The following is a 20,484-nucleotide window of genomic DNA, read 5'->3' on the forward strand; positions in this document are numbered from 1 at the left end:
GTAGTGTGACTAACGTTATGTTTGTTACACAATGGCTGTGTTGTAATTTTTTGTTTAAACGTTGTTTTATCATGATTCTTAACTAGTTAATTTGAGATTTGCATATTTAGAGTCTTTGAGAAACCATCTTTCACATGAAGAGCATTTATACCAGCTCGTCTTTTCCCTTAAACAAGGGAAGTGTTTTTTTTTGTTTTTGTTTTTTAAGCCTTTCGCTATGCTACGGATGAAAAAACCTCATTAATTGATCCTATGAAAACAAACTGATAATCTCATCCAGATTGTAAATTACATCTCCCCAAAAGGATTCATTAAAGAGGATTTGAATGGATTTTTGGAGCTTCTGGTGACACACTATCTACAAACCCTCTGTGTCCGCAGAATCGCTTCTTACAACTCTGAAGTCACGTATATGAAATTTGTATGGGCAATACAGCTAAGCACAAGTATATGTGAGACGGGTAGCAAAACCCTCCATAACACCCACCCCCAAAATGGAAAAAAAGTGTGGCCAACATCACCTCTGCTTTGAAGTTGAGCCTACTGTGGTGGCAACTAAATTTGCTCGGAGGAAGCTTATACAAAAAAATGCTTGTATGATTTCTTGCAACCCCAACACCGCCCAACACAGAATACTTGAACCCCTGACCCCACCACCACCATGGTAGTTTGGGCCCAAGGCAGGTGCGTGACAAAGCACTGGCCCAGAAACACTGCCCCGCCAGGCTAGGAATGCAGTGGCAGAAGGGGCAAGAGGGGCTCCACTAATTCAGACCTCATTGGATTAGGGCTTCATTATTAACTCCCCTGTCTCTCTGCTACAAAAACCACCCCATGGGCCACCAATGGCTGATAAAAGCTGCACCCTTTATAACTTCCGATGACTTCTTTTGAAGGCAGATGAAAGTATTTACTTGTCATCTGAATTAAATGCTGTCCAGGAATTGACAGCAGTGCCAAAACCAACCAGGACTGTGCTGCTTTCACACCTGCTTAATTAGATCACGTTAAGCTTGTATTTATTTAGATGAGCACGTCACTACAATATTGCATAGCATATGGCATAAACATACCGCTGTACATATTTCAGGTCCGCATGCATGGTTGTTCGTTATTTAGCAACTATCCTGACATGGCGTGCATATGAAATGGAGCAGCTGATTTTAGAGCACTCTGGGTAATTATGGGAGAAGTATGAAAAAGAGGAGTTTACAGGCTAGGGTCCCACCACCAGTAACCACAAAAAAAAATAATAATAATAATACTTCCTCACAACGTTGCACATAATAGTTATTGCAAACATTTAGGTACCTCTGAGCGATTGCCCATTTCTAATTGCCCAAGGAAAAACTCAAGTTAGGATGAAGTTAACTGCCTCAACCAATCTGTTGCTAAGAGGAATACCTCTAGAGGTATCATCAGTCATCGGTTTCAAAAATATGGCCCCCGAGCTAAAACCAGCCTTTTTAGGTGGTGAATGAGGGGTAGGAGGTTTCATGAGGGATTTGTAAGTAAAGAAACTTAAATGGTTCTTCTGTAATGGCACTAAAGGTCTTCTCTTGATAACAAGTTTGTATTTACATGCAAAAAGTTCACCTTCTCACAAGCGGGAGTTTTTGGAACACTAACACAAAGCTAAGGACGCATTTGCATTAGAGCACACGGGAACTTAAGAGTGCTGTCATAATGGAACACTCGCGCTAGTTGTTAAGAGAGTAAACGCAACCCAAGTGGCAACGTCATCATGATAACCTGGGCCACAGAGTGAAATTAAATGAAAATGATATTTCTTTATTTTGAACAAGCAAACATGAAACTTTTTGTTAAAAAAAAAAAATAAATCCATAAATAAACTGCTTTCCTATAAACGTAAATCGAAATGCAATTCAAATGGAGAGAAAAAGGTAGCGGCTTGTAGTCCAAAGAATACGGTATACGCTATTTAACATGACATTTACGTGTGAAAATTTGAATTTAAAAAATGATTTCTAACAATAAACCTCTGTTATAAGTTACTTGTGGTTTATTCATGATTCCAGTAATGTGCTTTCACTAGAACCTTACTTGATCTGTATTGAGCCAATCTAAATATTTGTTCAAAGGGGTCAATGACTCAACAAATCAGCAGCTATTGCAATCCGATTATGAAAATTATGCACGCATACTAAGTGCTGCACTGCACCATATGCTCCTTATCCACACAGTGAGTGACCGAGAGTATAGTTTATCTCCTTAACTTTGCAGTAATCCTTGGATTCCAGAAATGATTACTACACAAACACAGGCAAATTAAAGCTGTTCAGCTATTGGAAGCAAATTAATAAATAGCTAATGGTATATATCTGTAATTAAGGTCAATAGCAGGAGCAAAATGAACAGCTATTTTAGTTACATCCAATGATAATGTGCCAAAGCACGACTGACTAAATACAGTAGGAGAGTGTAAATTATGAGACAAGTTAAACTGCTGTCATCAATGTTCATCTTCCTGTGTTCTTGATGGGGCACTTCATTAAATACCAGTTGGTAGCAGGTGGCTCTATTCCACTCCATTACTGGCCCACCACGCAAAAACCTCTGCCATTGGCCCTTCTGCCCCATCCCCCACTCCAAACACCTCCCTGGAGTCTCATATGACATCTGTGTCTCAGGGTCCTGTGATGGAATGCTGTTCGCCTGCTTTTGCTCCGCAGGTGCTCCCTGCTGGCTGCCATCCATTTCACAGCCATGCCGGTGGTGTTCCGTGAGTGACCTGTCACAGGCTGGGAGCAAGCATGGAGGAACAAAGGCAGGCACAATCAAGTCTTGAGCGCTACGGGTACAGGAATAAGAGAACTTGCGCAGCTGCTTTCTATCACTTCCTATTAAGCATATATCAAGCCAGGTGAAAATCCTCACCTCCAAGAACCTAAAGCACTACCTCCACTTGCTTATCCTCTTCAAGCGTGTCCTGCTCTTCCTCTTCCATATCAGTCACAGTAAGGTCATGTCTGCATTTAGGCAGCTCAAGAGACTGTTTTGTTCCAGATGTTACTTATCAAAAGTTTTTTCTTAAAAATACTGGACACCAGCTAAATGGTATATCAGTGGTTCGAGTGATACAAGCGTATTGCAAATAACCTTGAAAATGTTTCACAGAGCCATACGGTCCCCTATGGAATTATGCACCCGACTAAACAAATTTGTATAATAAGATGAATAAGCTGATCAAACCATTTCTGATTATATAATTATCGAATATTTTAGTAATCGACTGAAAATTCTATCAATTAATCGAGTTATCGAATAAAACATTTTTTTTTTAGGTAAAGAGAAATTGTAAATATACATGAGATAAAAGGACATTTAATCCAATGTTGAACCATTTTCCGTCAATCAATGTCTTTATTTTCGATGTACATTGTTGAAAACGGCCAACAATTGCATCTCAGATGTGACTAGAAATTTTTTTTACTGCTTTCACTCAAAAAATTTGTAGGCACTGGAGGGCACTGTACTTGAGTGCTTATTGTTTACAAGATATTTGTACATACTTAATGTTTACACTGCATGTACAATTGTTAAACATGTTAAATTGAAAGCTGGTAAATAAATCAACGAGAAATGGTTAATTTGTATTTCATGCATCAATTCAGATTTTCAAATTATATAACAGTCCGCTTGGGCGAATTTATCGTCATTTATCGTTATCGAGGTAAATCTGCTCAATTTACCGTGATAAGTACTTAAGGCCATAACACCCAGCCCTAGTGTCAGACATAAAAGATGTGGATTGTTACAAAAAAGGCATGGTCCAGAATAAAGAATGGCAATAAATTCAAAATAGATTTTACAGGCTAATGAGCTGTGTTTCTTTTAGTGTAAAAATTCATAATATAAGGTGAACACCAATACTGGCGTAAGCCAGACATGTCCAAAGTCCGGCCCGGGGCCAAATGCGGCCCATTGTCAAATTTCATCCGGCCCCCTGCCTCAGTCATAAAATCAATAACGTCTGGCCTGCACACAGACTTAATATATTGGTCAGCAGTACTGCTACTAGAATATGAAGTAGCTTACACACTAAATGCTGCTCCTCATTTACCCACTAAAAGGCAACAGCACTCTAATACCCCTTTCCCACTGAAACTAGTGGGTCAACGCGCGTTTTTTCCAAGCCGATGCAACCCACTAGCAATTGGCATTTGGCACATTTCCCACTGACACCCATCTACCCACCCCTCCTCAGCTGTGAGTAAGGTTACGTGACGTCACCACGCAAAGATGCGACCGAATTCATTCAGTTCAAGGAAGTAAACAATGCAGAGCAAAATGGAAGCCTCTTTTCCGTTTGTTTTCTCTGTTTGCATGCTTTTTACTGCCCTCAAAATGGTCGAAATGCAGCAAAGGATCAACACTCTGCTTTGCTGAGGCAACGTTTTTTTTTTTAATGTTTTGTACATTAGTTCCAAAATTGTTCAAATTTTTAAAAAAAATGTTTTGTACATTAGTTCCAAAATTGTTCAAATTTTTAAAAAAAATGTTTTGTACATTAGTTCCAAAATTGTTCAAAAATACTCTCAGGCTAAACCAAACCACTATTTCAGTATCAAGTTAACATATAGCAGTAAACAAATATACAAAAATAACAGTAAATAAAAAACTCCAGTCCCCATTCTGTATCAGCAGCTTTAAACAACATTCAATTAATTTAATGTTGTCAATCAACCGTTAAAGTTGTTAAAATTGCTCCCGTTATTCCATAATTTCCCTTTTATCTACTTTTAACATGTGAAAGTTTTAAAACTATTTTAAAGATAGATTCAAGTCAATATTTTACCGATTTAGGAGTTTTTTAGATAAAAAGTTAATTAGGTTTGCTTGGAAGGTTTGCTACAACAGCCTTGCAGGGAAGTGTACTGCTTTAGGATGGCGGCCGTTTACTACGCCCGCATCTAGCTTTTTGTAGATGTGCTGCTAATGCTACCGAATCTATATTGCATCTAGTCCTATATAAATGATATCTACCGTAACATTATGTGGATGTACTTTGTAGCAGCTTTTCGGCAGCAGTCAGGTATGTTGTTGTGTTTTTTTTTATCTCGTGGCATGAGTTGAGCTAGAGCCGTGAGTTGAGCATTGGCATTACCCGAGGGGCCGGGTAATGAGAAGCATGATGTTTAGCTACTCTCACTCCGCTCTCATTGCGTCCCGAAGACCGCGCGGCGCGCTGAGTGTGTTGTACTTCTGCTTTACTTGGCATATTTCAATAATCGGAATTTGGATGTTTGTGAATCGTTCTCGAATCTTCCACGGCCGAATCGCGAATAATCTAAGAATCGGAAATTTTGCACACCTCTAGTAACTACGGCTGTGGGAACGTTGTTATGACGCATCACGTAAGAGCCTACGTCACCACGTAGATTAGGGTGTTGATTGTTGACCCGGGGTTTTGCTTTCACACTGCATGACGATCAGAGCCGAGGTGATTTTAACGCGGGTCGCTTGGCGGGTTGATTGACACGAGTCGAGGCGGGTCGCTGCACCTTTCCCACTGCCACCAAAAGCCGATTGTTAGTGGGTTGAAATGGGTTTTTTGGCCAGTGGGAAAGGGGTATAAGCAACATTACCCCGTGTGACCCTTGACTTCCAATTTTCTAAAATGGCGACAATCAACAAAAAAAAGTTGACTGCGACGGCCGACGCTTCAAGGATAGGTGGAAATTGGACTATTTCATCACTAAAATACGCAACAACTGTGTCGGCCTCATTTGCAAAGAGACAGTTTTTAAAGAGTTCAATGTGGGGCGATATTACCAAAGACATGCTGACATGTACGACAAGATTACAGGGAAGAGATGCAGCGAGAAATTGAAGCAACTTGAAGCTAGGTTAATTTCACAGCAGCAGTATTTTGCAAGAGCCTGAGAGTCGAAAGAGAACGCCAATAAGGCTAGTTGCAAGATTGTTGAAATTATTAATTAAAAAATAAATAAATAAAGCAAATGTGACACACAGAATGGCTTGCTAAAATTTGCTTAAATCTATTGTTCTACGTAAAGGACGTCGAGCCAAGGTCGCCCCCCCCCCCCACACACACACATTTACCACACCAAATCTGGCCCACTTTGCAAAAAGTTTGGACACCCCTGGTGTAGGCTAATGTTGGCTTAAAAAGAAGAGTTTTCTTGTAAAATCTGGAGGGTTCAGTCTGTAGTCTCTGTAGTCACAAAATCATACTACTATGAAAATTTCTCTGCAAATATCATGAGGTGGGGGTCCATATTTTATATGGATTTATTTATCTTAAACTGTTCCAAATAAGAGTGCGTGCAAATGCTGGTTCACTTGAATTGTAGTAAGAATATGAACAAATGTCTCCCAAAACATCCAGAATCAAACTTATAATGTCATGAGCACATATTCTCAAATAGTCTAATTTTTTCTATGCATAAAATCTGTTAGCATTGTAAAAACTTTACACAGACAAAAGAAAAACTGTCGAAGGCATGACTAGGTCAAGGACTCCAACCAACATTACGAAATCAGGCTTTTGGGGGGGATGAAAAAAAGTGTAATTTTATATTGCCATTACTAGCATTGCAGAATTAAATTTAAAAAACCAAAGACAATTTATATTAAGTTAAGAGCAGCAACATAAAGTCTCACAGTCATTAAATGCTTCTAATACTTTCTAATGTTGTAATTCAGACAGAAACCCAAAAGTCCCTTAAGGCGTGACATTTCCCTTACAAGTAATAGGTATACGTAAAGGTTTTACCAGATATAAAATTTCAAGAGGCAATTATAATTATCTGGAAAGTCTCAAGTTTTACTTCACATTAACATTTAAGCACAAAAGAAATGCCATTGTGTTCATAGTGCTGCTGGGGGACTCATTTGTACAATTGAAAAGAAAGTCACAAAAGCAGAATCTAGAGTAGGCCAATTTCACGACATTGTAGCAAAGTAAGAATAAGCCGTAGCCCTTTAATTTCACAATTTGAGATGGCCCTCCACCTCAGTCAGCTTTAGATGAGCTCAGAGTTGAGATGAAACTGGCTTAGTGCAGTTAGTGAAGCCAGAGCCAAAGGGGTGCTCCCAACAAACACAATGAACCCTCTATATAACACTGCACTGCTCAAAAAGTCGTTTCAGCTCCAATCTTGCTGAAGACACAAGGGTTAATACTACCATAACAGCAGTGGGAGTATAAATGAAGCTTGACAGACCATAGAGAATCTAGGAAAAAAGCTGATGCACATATCAGCAGTTCAAAACTACAAACCCCAAAAAGTTGAAAGCTCGTGCTCAATTATCCAGAATGTTGCTACCCATTGCATGCTCAGTGCCATGGAAAAGTACTGTGTCGGGGGTTGGGAGTTATATTCTTGCTGATGCCCTTAAAAACTTTAGGATACCCATAGATTACATTTTTGTGGTTAAGGGTTTTCTCTTGATTTATTACTAAAATAATAACCACTCCATGTCCTTACTCTGACTACATATTTAAATATTTTGGGGAATACATTTGGGTTTGTAAACACAGGCTTGTTGATAGAACAGCTGTTCTAGCCCAGATGTGGCACATTGGTTTGTAGAAGAAAAAAAAAAAATCTAACAACCATCCATGTCTAAAGTTGCCAAGAGCCACAGGCTGGGCACAAGGCGATGGCAGCCGGCTAGATTAAGCGGCGCCCACAATCGACTCTCTGTGACTGAAAGCCTCCACACCCTTCCAAGCACATGAAGAGCTCCTTTGACCGAATGATGGCTGAAGTCTCTGTAACATAGCTGATACTGTTTGAATGTGAATGCCATACAAATACACTTCACCAAAAGGGAGAAATGACTGAAAAGCTTTGAAAAGTTTGTGTTGAGCTTTTTATGATAAAAGATTAGTGGGGGGTTCAAAAAGTCACTATCAGTGAATGCTGTCTTAGGGGCCGTTTCTACAGAGGCGCTGCGACAGGAATCCACTACGATTGCACTAATGGCAGCCCTCTCGTCTTTTGTATTCTGCAACATTTGGTCACATTTAGATGTGGACAATGGACAATTGCACTGCCCCCTCCTGCAAGGCATGAATACTAAATCAATTGAGCTCTGGTTGTCAGTACGCAAATCTGTTTTGTGTAGATTCGGTTAGAGTGTCTCCATGCAAACAACCCCTTACATTGCTCTTGAAAGGGCAAGCTAAATAACAGCTGCACTTAATCACAAAACTGCACCACTGAGAAGACCTTCAGGTGAAATCATCCAAACCTGGGAGTCCTCCAAAAAGACAGCAGAGAATAAATTCATGTCTAAAAGCTGCAGGTAGATGGCATTCCAGCTGGTATGGTGCAGCTAAATGAAGGTTATTAATCAGTTGGGCTTCAATTATTCGTAAAATTGTGACCTCGGCGGCTTCCACGGTTGAAGACTTAGCACCTCCACTTATGTACATAGAAAATTAAATTACATTAACTGTATTTTTAGCTCTGAATAAAATGACGATCAGAACGTGTTTCAAAACTGAGATTTTACCGACATGTAATGTATGAGACAATGAACTGTTAACCTCACTGAGCATTGGAAACAAGTTGTGTACTCCTTTTTGACTTGATTTCTTAATCAATTCAATAAAACCACACTAATGTGAAGGAAGAATAAAATACCATTCCACTGCAGACTGAAAGGAACGACATTCAACCTCAAGTGTGTCGGTGTCCTTTGGCTCAGAACTGGACTGTTTTTATACAAGAAACATGGTAGATGAAATAACATCCACGCTGTATCAAATGCAGGAAGTTTGACAGTTGACACAGGGAGGGGCGTGGTTTGAGCACTGTCATCGGACACGCCTACAACGTCTGAAACCTGAGCAGCGATACTTAATTCTCATTTTAAAGCCAGTGGTACCTCGGGATCTGATCGCTTCGACACACGATCTTTTCGACATCCGACGTAAAATTTGACTTGCCATTTGCTTCTACATCCGACGACATGCTTGAAATACGACAATCTATGACAGCGGCTCAGTTTCTTTCCCCCCCCCCCACAAGACAGATGCACAGAAGATTTTCTAGTGAGAGCAATCAACGTGGGTTCCAAATATGTGAGTGCAGGTGGTGAAAAAAAGGAAAAAGGTGATGCTTACCATTGAAATGAAGTTGGAAATAATAGCGTCGTGTGCGCATCCGTGAATTGGCTCGACAATATGGCCATCGACAATTTCTACTCTCGACGGTCCTCCTCCGACCTTCGTTCCCCAGTCGTTATAAGTTAAGGTGACAATTATTATTGTGGTAACATTGCCAAAGAAATAGCCAGCTTCGTCAGGTTTCTAGTCATTTATTCCATCAACTTGCAACACAACGCGCCCACAGTCCCCCGCAGCTGACCATGTAAAGTTAACGTGAAAAGTCCTCCCTCATTCTGGCACGTCAACCACGCGCTGCGTTCAGGTACACCACGCAAAAATACAACTGCCACATTAGAACCCGATTCGCTACATTATTAAAGGTGTTATTATTTTTGATTATTATTAAAATATTATTATTATAATTTTTATTCACAATTAAATTGTTTTGTTCTGTGTAATTGCTATTTGCAATAGTACCATCAGAATTTATTAAGGATTTAGTGTAGGTTTTCGGGCATTGGAACGAATTAATGGAATTATAATGTATTCTTATGGGAAAAATCCTGCTCGACATACGACCATTTCGACTCACAAACTAGGTCCTGGAACGAATTAACTTCGTATGTAGCGGTACCACTGTATTCGTTCTTTTTTCATCTATTCAAATTTGGCAGAAGTAGTATCAACATTCTTCACTATCGCACAATTAAACAATTTATCAACTTTGTCCTCAACTGGACAGTTACTTTAACTTCTAATGCTGAACATTAACCTCTAACACTAATGGTCGTGTGCAACAGCTAGAACTGGCTAATCTGTGGATTTTGTAATGACTAGTGCCTGCAGTCGTATGGTGATTTTGTTCTCTTTATATTTCAATTTGAAATCAAATGAAAGGACCCCTTCATTTTCTGCAGGCAATGTATACACAAAAAAAGAATCCAAAGTTTTACAGAGCCAATGACAGGAACCGCCAAGTAAAAGAATATTTGTGGCAGCGCTGTTGATGGAAGCAATTGAAAGAAAACAGAAAAAAAAATACCACATCAAACCTGTGGAGTTATTTTGTGAACCTATTCAGTTAAGTAGTTTGAGATAGTTTAATCCCATTTCTTGCACTGAAACCATGACTCACTCAGGTTACTGGTTTGAATTTATAATAAATTCTATATAGTCGTTTGTGGTTTTGTTTTTTTACTGCTCCTGTTGCTTCTGTATTTTTCGTTTTAGTTAGTCTAAATGTGTACAGGTAAAGAAAATATTTGGAAGTCTGTTGGTGTATTTAATTTCTAATAGATTTAGTGAGTGTCTCAATTGGCCTTCATAATCAACGTGCTTCAAATATACGTATATACTAGTATATATTAGAGCCGTCCCGACTCGTCGACATAGTCGACATCATCGATGACGTAAATCCGTCGACGGTTAATGAAGGGTTAAAAAAATTTATGCGTTTAAAGTTCAGAATGTCGGACGCTCTGTATGCAAGCAGGGAAAGCGGAACAAAGCCATAAAAGCGCACCAGAGTGTCCAAAACATTTACTTATTTCAAAGAAACAAAGGAGGGTACACTCTTGTGTCCTGTCTCTTCAATGCCAAGCTTGGCTGCACGTCGGCCGTGAATAAACACCTAAAGCGCCGTCACCCAGTTTGTAACTCCATCTAACTAACTAACGACATATTTTATTGAAGTTGCTAAGCCTGTCGCAATATCCGATGAGTCCATTTATCGCACGGCAAATAAAAATGAGGGCGGTAATTTTTGCGGCTGCGTTTTATCGCTGCGCGCCTGCCTGCGTGCATACATTGGTGTTTGCGTGCTGATGGCATATGAGACTCCAGTTCCTTTCTCTTATCAACACGCTGTTCAGTAAAGTAAAGTTCAGACATACAAAATAAGAAAAGACATCTATATTAAACACTGTAACGTTAGCACTGCTATACTGAGGTGAATGGGGGGAAAAAAGGCAACCTACTTTAGCCTGCTATAAAACATTGGCAGTCGTCTCATGAAAGCAAACTTGCGGTCAAAAGGTGACACTTCAAACATGAAAAATCGCTGGTTAACTGCATTTGCAAACGAAAAAAATGAAGAAAAAAAATCTATTACTGACACTACATGCAATGACAAAAAGTGCTTTTTTTGCTGAGTGTAAAGCTGAAGTTAGCTGTTTAGCGAACGTACTTCCGGTGAACATTTCAAAATAAAAGCATGTCATGTTCGTCATATAAATAACGATTTCTAGAGTTAATCCCTCATACTTCAGAATTCAGATTCTACACTAAGAATACCTTTAAAATGACACCCTTTATGAAAAATCTGATTGGCAATGAATAATTATTATAATGCTATTATATATAGTACTATACTATAATATTAATGCTAGGTGTTTTTTTAAAGTGATCCTCTAACTTAAATACATGTAGGCTCTAATAAAACACAATTGTTCTCTTGTACTAAAATATGTTGTTAGAAACACATAAAATGTTAAATCAATGGCAATATTTTATAATATTTAGTCCATATTTTGACCGTTAGTTGGCGCCATGGTTTGCGGGCTCGCAGTGATGACGTCATTGGTATCTTTCGTGTTCAACAATTGCTTATTGCTGCCTAAACTCACGAAGTAAAATGCCACGATGTGCTGCTTTTGGGTGCAATTTCCAGTCAAATGGAAACAAGGGGAGTGAAGTGAGTGGTCAAGGTGGAATTATTATTTTTACTGAATAAATGTGCATAGGTGGAAGCTTCTCCCCCTTTTTGGTCCCTGTATGCACGCATCCTACCCACCACGCGTTACAACTAGCGCCCGAACATTTTTCCTGGATCCTCAGTCAAGTAAGGGATCCGTCTATTTTCTGGATCCGACGGTCCCACCGCGTCTGCAATATTGGTTTCGGATCTGTCCATTTTTTTGATTCGTTGGTCCCACAGCGGCTTTTCGGATCAGTCTATTTTGTGGAATCGACGGCCTAATCGCAGCTGCGACATTGCCATGGTATCGGTCTAATTCCTGGATCTTCGAGTGAGTAAAAAACGCAGATTTGGATTACTATTGCCATCTTTTTTTTTGACTATTCTTCGTGGGAGTTTTCCCCAAATCATACTAAATAATTAAAGCACTATGGCACGCTACAGTGACGACAGTGACTCTGACGTGGACCTTACAACAATGTTGGGAGTTCGTCAGGGAACGAGTGTTTGCCTACCGCTGACCTCCCGAGTGAAAAGTGGTCAAGGTGGAAATATTATTTTTTGTGAATAGATGTGCATAAGTGGAAGCTTCTCCCCTTTTTGGTACTTTTATACACGTATCCTAGCTACCACGTGTTACAATGTACAAGACATGGATTACACAAGGTGTGCTCTTTGGCCTGTACTTTATGTAAAGCACACGACAGCTCTGGATGCTAACAATCTACATAATTATATTGGGATAAGTTTGAAAACGCAATTCTCTTACCTTGAATATCTGCTAATAAAACCGGACAGCATACACTCTCTCTCCCAACCGGACTTCCCAACAGGACTCTCTCGCATCACCAGTTTTGCCCAACTTTTGTCTTATCAGGTATTTGCTGCACGCATTTTTCCCTGAAGCTCGTCTTGTGAATGACCGACAGTGCTGTCCTGCTCTTCACTTTTCAGATCTGGTTCAAATAGGAAGGGTACAACTGACGATATGTTGGGAAAGCTAACGAGTGACACGCTGGAATTTCCGCAACGGGACCAGTGACGTCACGCACTGCGACGTAACAAGAATGGCGACCTATCACTTAAAATAATTTTACCAACTTTATTAAAACAAAAACATTAAGAGGGGTTTTAATATCAAATTATTATAACTCATACTAACATGTATCTTTTAAGAATTACTTGTCTTAAAAACAGAGGATCCCTTAAGAATTGTTTTGAATCATGTTGGAAAGGCGAAGTCAGTGTTCTGAATCTGTTTACATTCCATTCTTTTGCACTAGTTAATTCTATCAGCATTTGAACTAATTGTTTATTTATGATTTATTATTGTTATTTACATGTTTATTTGTACTTTAATAAATAATTTAAGTTTTCAAAAATGTTTTTGTGAATTGATAAGCGTCAACAAAAATGTCATTGCTAAAGTAGTAAAAAAATATATTTTTTTTTAATTATTAGATTAGTCGACTAATCGTAAAAATAGATGGCTGACTAATTGGGAGAAAATTAGTTGTTTGGGACAGCCCTAGTACATATATATATAAATATATATATATATACATACATATATATATATATATATATCAGCCTTAAATATCTGTTTTCAACATTGGCAATCGGCTGATTTTTTTTTTTTTTTTCCCAAATTTTAATCGGTATCTGCATCGGCCTTTGAAAATCACGCAAGAGTTGACCTCTATTTCTAATGGTACACGTAGTTTTGAATAGAGGCAAGAGTGTGGTCATATAAGTGTGCAAAGCATTCAAAAACACCAAATGAACATTCATTCTGCTATGCAGAAAAATGAGAGCATGTGAAATCTTTTTCCACTGAGCAAATAATTGAGGCTTTGGTTTAAGTTGGACAACAACATGCACAGACCCTGCAGCAATGTTTTTTATAAGATTAATTTAGGAGCATATTGGTCAACAGTAGGGCATTGTTGAATGAACTAAAAGCCAACGGTCTTTTGACTGTAGACTAAAAGTTTAATTTGGGTAATACCAAAGCCCCATCTAACCCCTAATTCAAGCACCAGCAGATGTGATGTCATCTATTCAGAAGATATTGATCTGTCTTTCCCCTGAAAATTACACGCCATAAACTGTGACTTGGCAAATGATTTCATAATTGCTGTCATTTTGGTCATCCAACAAAGCCCTTCAAGTACTGAATTTGAAGCTACAATAGTGGCGGTATATCTTGTTTTCACTATGATAGCAGGGACATCATTGCTCCACTTCTTACATCAAACGCACTGAGCAGTATCGCAATGAGCATTCACTCTACTACAGCAGACCAAAATATGTTCAATCAGGGATTAATTAGTGCAGCAAATTTATCCAAATCTCTAGATAGAGGTCATTAGGGCTTTATGCACACTCCAAGTCCATAAATAAATAATCACTAAACTGTATACTCAATATAGTAGCCAGCAGGTGTCTCTGCGTGATGCTTAGCTTGGACAAGGTTACTATTTTACCCAATGGATATTTCAGTAGTATAATATCATATCGTGCTATCAAATTTGTCAAACCGCTCCAGAGATTTCCATTTTTTTCCACTGTTCCCCACAGTTTGTTTAAGATAGATCAATGAATGGCAATCACTTTCAAAGCACTGACCATGACATCACTCATCTTGGATCTTAGCTGTATTTTCTTTATTTGCTATGCCTTGCTCTCATCTGTACACCGATTGACTTTAGGCCCCGCTGCATGAAGCACCTACTTGTACTTTAAGTACCGTAATGAAATCCTAACCATGTGCTCACCCCATTTCTTGGCTGACTACAAGGTGAGAAAGTGCACATTTTAAATGTAAATATCGCCAGACATCACGTTAATGCAATGATCAAGAACACAATTTGATTAACTGTGCAGCTGTACTCAAAATGCACAAATATAACCTTTAAGCCACATAATTAAAATGTGGGGGGGGGGCGGGGCCAATATTAGAGACAAGACTAATGTAAACTAACAAAATGAACATATAACTGCAGCAACACTAAGGAATTCATAATGGGTGATTGACGTTTCGCTTGGTTGATTTAAACAAAAAAAAATCCCCCAAAAAAAGCACAAAAGTATTATACTTGAAAATCAGCAACCCCCCAAAAAAAGTCTGATGGACAGGAAGTTTTGGAAAGGCCAGAGAAGACCTTCCAATGAAAACAACAGTTGTTTGCGAAGTCTGCGGGCTATTTTACATCTAAGGTGGTCTGTGGTAATAAAACCGTGTGCTTTGTGCTGTGCAAAAGCAGAGTGTGGCCAAATGTTTACGCATTTAACCAAGTTATTTGCATTGTCTGCTGGGAGACAATCTTCACACAAGTCAGTCCCAGCAGGATTACAGAGATAAGATAGGGGCTAAGTAGATTTTACACTGCCAGCAGCAACTTGTTTACAAAAGCCAAACTTTTTTTGTGGAATGTTACAACAACTTGCATGGTGCTGCAATGGGAGGAGACGGAATAACAACATTTCAAAAGATGGGGCAGAACTTTCGTGAGGCAATCTGCTCCATCACTAACCGACACAAATGGGAGAAACTTTATTACACAACTCTGCCAACTTTAAGATAACTTCGGTGTTGAGAATTTCAGGTTAATGCATCATCAACAAAGTGGTATTTTGAGAGGTGTACTCGATAATTAGTAACTCGAGCCTCCCTCGCTGCGTGTGGGTCCCAGTCCAATTCTCTGGAATCAATCAAACCTCCCAAAGGAACTCCCTGGTCCCCCTAATCTCCTGGTTTTATTACTTTCCAGACAGTCAGCCTGTTTCACCCTACCCCCATCTCCTCCTTTTGTACGGGTTTCCTACTAAACGAAGGAGGGGCTTTTTCCACACAGCCTCTCTCTTTTCTACCTCCCTTCCACTACTGCAGACTCAGTGCTCCTCATGGAGGAGAGGGTCTTTCATCAGGCTTCATGAGCAAGCAGAGACCCGTCAATCCAAGGCTTTTCATCATTAGGAAGCAAAAGCAAGGCTTTCCCAAAACATGAAGAGCCTTTTCTCACACACAACATTGGCCAAGCCTAATAGTATTTTCCAAACACATGCTTGAGCGGCTGCGATAACAGTCAAGATTAGGTATGTGATAAATTCACAACAGGCATTTTCTGTAATTATCCCTCACGCTTTATTTATAGGATTACTCAGTTAACTCATTGACTGACATTGAAAGCGCAAGACGTCCAATCCATTTTGAATGGTCATCCCATTTTATATAATCTAGATATCTATCATTGTCAATGGCAGGCAATGAGTTAAATACAGTACTGTGAAATTTGTATAATAATAAACATTTATTTTGTTATGTTTGTTATTTGTTTGCTAATGCCACAACTGGCACAGTAACTGAATAAATAATTAACACAAAACATGAATTTTGATTATTATTTACATCTGTAGCACTGCAATGCATGATAGGGGGCATGTTGGACAATAACAGGTTTGACAGCAGGTGGCAGCAGATGTTGACTGTCTCCCCCAAGGGAGCAGTGATGGCCAAATGAAGCTTCTTGAAGCAATGGTGGTTCATTTGGTCGAATGACAGTTGTTTGATGCCGCTGTCGAATAAAGTGTTAGCAGTTAATATATTTTGGTGTAAATATCCCATAATACAGTAAGGACAGCTGCGGCTTAGAGTCCAGTGTGGCTTATCTATGAATAAATACCATTTTTGTGTCAAATATGGTCTTTGGTGGCTTATGGTCAGGTGCGCCTTATGGTCAGAAAATTACGGTACATACTTATATATGAGTAATAATTCAAAAGAATTGTGGCCTACATGACCCAAAATGTGATGTCATCATATGTGGATGCCAGGTCTTAAAGGTTAACCCTTTATTGGGCATTTATTTAACTCATTGACTGCCATAACACCATTTACCATTACCATTGCTGGCGTTAAGACGTCCAATCCATTTTCACTGGGAGAAGCTACGGCCTACCATCGGTCCTCAGCTATTCCCTATCTTCTGGATCGAATCAACTGAATAAACTAAGTACTAAATTATGAACTAGTCTACTGGAGCTAATCAACATAACGAGCACATCGATCGACTATGGACTATTGGGAAAATGAACAATCGGAGGGGATGGTTATTATTAAAAAAAAAAAAAAAAAAACTTCATTTCGATCATTACGAAATCTGAATGTCAAAAATTTGATATTTGATATTTTCTGCGTCCTTTATGGTATACTGGGTACGGGTTTCAATAAGCTTCGGCTTCTCCCGTCAGCCCTTTTCTTTTTTGGTTGAATTAATTGTAAACACATATAAATGCTGTATGTTTGTTTGGATTTGTCATGCCTGAAGGGAAAATAAATACATTAAAAAAGCTGTCAGCAAATGATCGCTGATAAGCATGGCAGTTCACCCAGTTTAATTACTTGTAAGTCAGTCGTTGTCAAGGGCAGGCTTTGAGTTAAATGTAAATATTTTGTTCCTCATGTATACCTTAAATTAAAAAATACATAGATCTGCCATTAGTTTTCTATATTATTTAATAAAAAATCTAATTAAAAACAAAAAGGGATTTTTAAAAAATGTTATTCATTATCAATGCTATGTATTATGTAACAACTTTAGAGTCTTATTGGGCGCCATACACAGTGTTCATTTTAATTTTGTTTTTGATCAACATTCATAGTCAAACAAAATTATAAGAAAATGATGTTTTTTCTATTTATATTTTAATAAAATATAAATATGCCCCAATATGTGGAAGGCATGTTTTTTTTTTGTTTGTTTGTTTTTTTAAATGACCAAAAATAGTCACTTGCCGTATAAAGGGTTAAAATGGCAACAGATTGCTAACAGTGACGTGAGCTCAGGCTGCAATCAATAGCGTTCTGATGTCTCGCAATGAACAGGAGGGAGGCGGTGACATTTCCCACAACAGAACACCACCAGTTGGACTGATGGTGAAGAGCTAATGAAATGGGAATGTGTTTATCCATCAGCTAAACGTGTATTGACACCCAGGTAATGAGATGTCTACTGGACTGATGGTGCCGTTTCTTTCCCTTGATAGTCACTATTTGCATGAAAGCCAATACATCCATGAGCACTAAACACGTGTTTGCTTTCACATTCCACGTTCAAAACCCGAAATCAATTTAGCTGAAGGTTTCGGAAGACAAATGTAGCCCAGTCAGACAACTGTGATTTGCAATCGGTCACAATGGGGAAAGGTTTCATGACCTGTGCGGAACCTCCCCGGCGTGTTATCTAAAGTAAGTTTCCACACTTCGAGATGGCAAACACGCAGCAACGTGAAGAAGAAAAAGGAGCGAGACCATTACCTTTGTCGACATGCTTGGCCGCCGTACTCTCCGTGCACAGAAAGGTGAGACAGGAGAGGAGCCACAGAGCTCCCCGCTCGGCCATCACTTTTCACAAAAAAATGTTGGCAGGCTTCAGGAATCCCGGCTTCTCAACGAAATCCGTTCCTCAAAAATCCAAGCCGAGGAAGAAAAAGTTCAAAACGGCAAACCGTGAAGACGCATCCGGAGCCAGGTACTTAGAAAAGAGTCCGGGTAAAACATGGAGCTGGGAAAGAGGGAGCCGCAGGTTGTGCACACTCTTTCTTTTCGCAACTTGGTTGGAGGCAGAGGTCGGAAGAAAAAACACCAATCAATCCATAACTACGGAGGTGCTGCGCAAAGACGAGCTGAGCGGCCGAGGGAGCTCCGACGCGCCGACCTCGCCGCTCCGATATCGGCCGCGAGGACAAAATAAACCGGAGCTTGAAAATCGGGGAATCCAGGCAGAAAGAAGGAATCTCGTCCGTCACCAGCTCGCCGCTCACGGTTGGGACGTGAGCGAGCGTGAGGCGTGAGGGAGGGAGGGATGGAGGCAGGGCAGGAGAGGAGCAGCGTGGCGGTGGAGGAAGAGGAGGGTTGGAACTCCGCTGGCTCCCCGGAAAACGGGGTGTGGATTCTCGCAGAACTTTGGATCCCGGACCCTTTCCGGCAATCATCAAAACATGGTCAGGAGTGTGTGCGGGGAATTCAATTTAGAATAGGATCCTGTTAAAATGTTAAGATTTGTTTTCATCCATTCATTTCATTACTTTACACCAGACATGTCCAAAGTCCGGCCCGGGGGCCAAATGCTGCCCGTGGTCAAATTTCATCCGGCCCACAGCCTTTGTCATAAAATCAATAACGTCTGGCCCGCACACAGACTTAATAAATTGTTCAGCAGTACTGCTACCAGCATACGAAGTAACTTACACACTAAATGCTGCTCCTCATTTACCCACTAAAAGGAAGCAGCACTATAAGCAACATTATCCCGTGTGACCCTTTACTCTCAATTTTTTACAATGGCGACAATCAACAAAAATGACCAATGACTGTGACTGCCGATGCTTCAATGATAGATGGAAATTTCTTCACTAAAATACACAACAACTGTGTCTGCCTCATTTGCAAAGAGACAGTCACTGTTTTTAAAGAGTTCAATGTGAGGCGATATTACATAGCGAGAAATTGAAGCAACTTGAAGCTAATTTAATTTTTAAGCAGCAGTATTTCGCAAGAACCCGAGAGTCAAAAGAGAACGCCACAAAGGCTAGTTGCAAGATTGTTGAAATGATTAATAAAAAAATAATAATAAAGCAAATGTGACACACAGAATGGCTTACTAAAATTTGCTTAAATATATTGTTCTACGTAAAGGACGTCAGCCAAGGTCGGCCCCCCACATTTTTACCACACCAAAACTGGCCCCCTCTGCAAAAAGTTTGGACACCCCTGCTTTACACCTTTATAGGGCAAGTGATCATTTTTGGCAACAACAACAACAAAACCCACAAAGACCTGATGTACACCTATCATAGACTTCATAATGTATTGACGGGGCGCGGGGCCAATAAATAGGGGGCCTGCATTGTTGGCGAGGCCATCAAAGTAGACCGAGTGGAATCGCAGACAAAGAGCTTTTTTAGTTGAAAATTCTTGTGAATAAATGCTTAAATCCCTGAATTCTTGATAGATATGGACGTAAAACAGTCTCGATTCTTGGTTAAAAGCAAAAAAAAAAAATGTGCAGTTAGCATTTATTTTACAGAAATATGTCAAAGTACAACGCTAGTCTGTTAGTAAATGTAGCTAGCGGCTACCTGATGTGAACAGAGCTTTTCCGGTGAAAGCTCTTATGAATAAATGCTTAAATCCCCAAATTCTTTATAGATATGGACGTAAAACAGTCACGATTCTTGGTTAAAAGAAGGAAAAAAAAAACCGTGCTGTTAGCATTATTTTACATAAATATGTCAAAGTACAATGCTAGTCTGTTAGTGAATGTAGCTAGCGGCCACCTGATGTGAACAGAGCTTTTCCGGTGAAAGCTCTTGTGACTAAATGCTTAAATCCCCAAATTCTTTATACAGTAGATCTGGACGTAAAACCGTCTCAATTTTTGGTTAAAAGCAAAAAAAAAAAAAAAACGCGCTGTTCGCATTTATTTTACGTAAATATGTCGAAGTACAATGCTAGTCTTTTAGTGAATAGAGCTAGCGGCCGCCTGATGTAAACAGAGCTTTTCCGGTGAAAATTATTGTGAATGCTTAAATCCCCGAATTGCAGTAAGCATATATTTTACCTAAATATTGCGAATTATGATGCCAATGCAGTTGCGACTAATTTCTCCCGTTGATTTTT

General features: G+C 39.5%; 1 protein-coding gene across 9 annotated transcripts in view; it reads right to left on the bottom strand.

The window, feature by feature from the left end:
- The window catches only part of neo1a (neogenin 1a), a 303,823-nt gene extending 285,142 nt beyond the window's left edge, over window positions 1–18,681 (bottom strand). For 6 of the 9 annotated variants that reach the window (XM_057834047.1, XM_057834030.1, XM_057834038.1 and 3 more), the window contains exon 1: window positions 18,121–18,680. In XM_057834047.1, coding sequence (XP_057690030.1) covers window positions 18,121–18,205 — 85 coding nt within the window. In that variant the 5' untranslated portion in view covers window positions 18,206–18,680. Of the gene's footprint in view, window positions 1–18,120 lie in introns of all 9 variants that reach the window. The other 3 variants (XM_057834057.1, XM_057834073.1, XM_057834013.1) reach the window with 1 other exon arrangement.
- Between the last annotated feature and the right edge of the window lie 1,803 nt (window positions 18,682–20,484).

Source organism: Corythoichthys intestinalis, chromosome 1, assembly GCF_030265065.1.
Source record: "Corythoichthys intestinalis isolate RoL2023-P3 chromosome 1, ASM3026506v1, whole genome shotgun sequence".
Taxonomy (NCBI): domain Eukaryota; kingdom Metazoa; phylum Chordata; class Actinopteri; order Syngnathiformes; family Syngnathidae; genus Corythoichthys; species Corythoichthys intestinalis.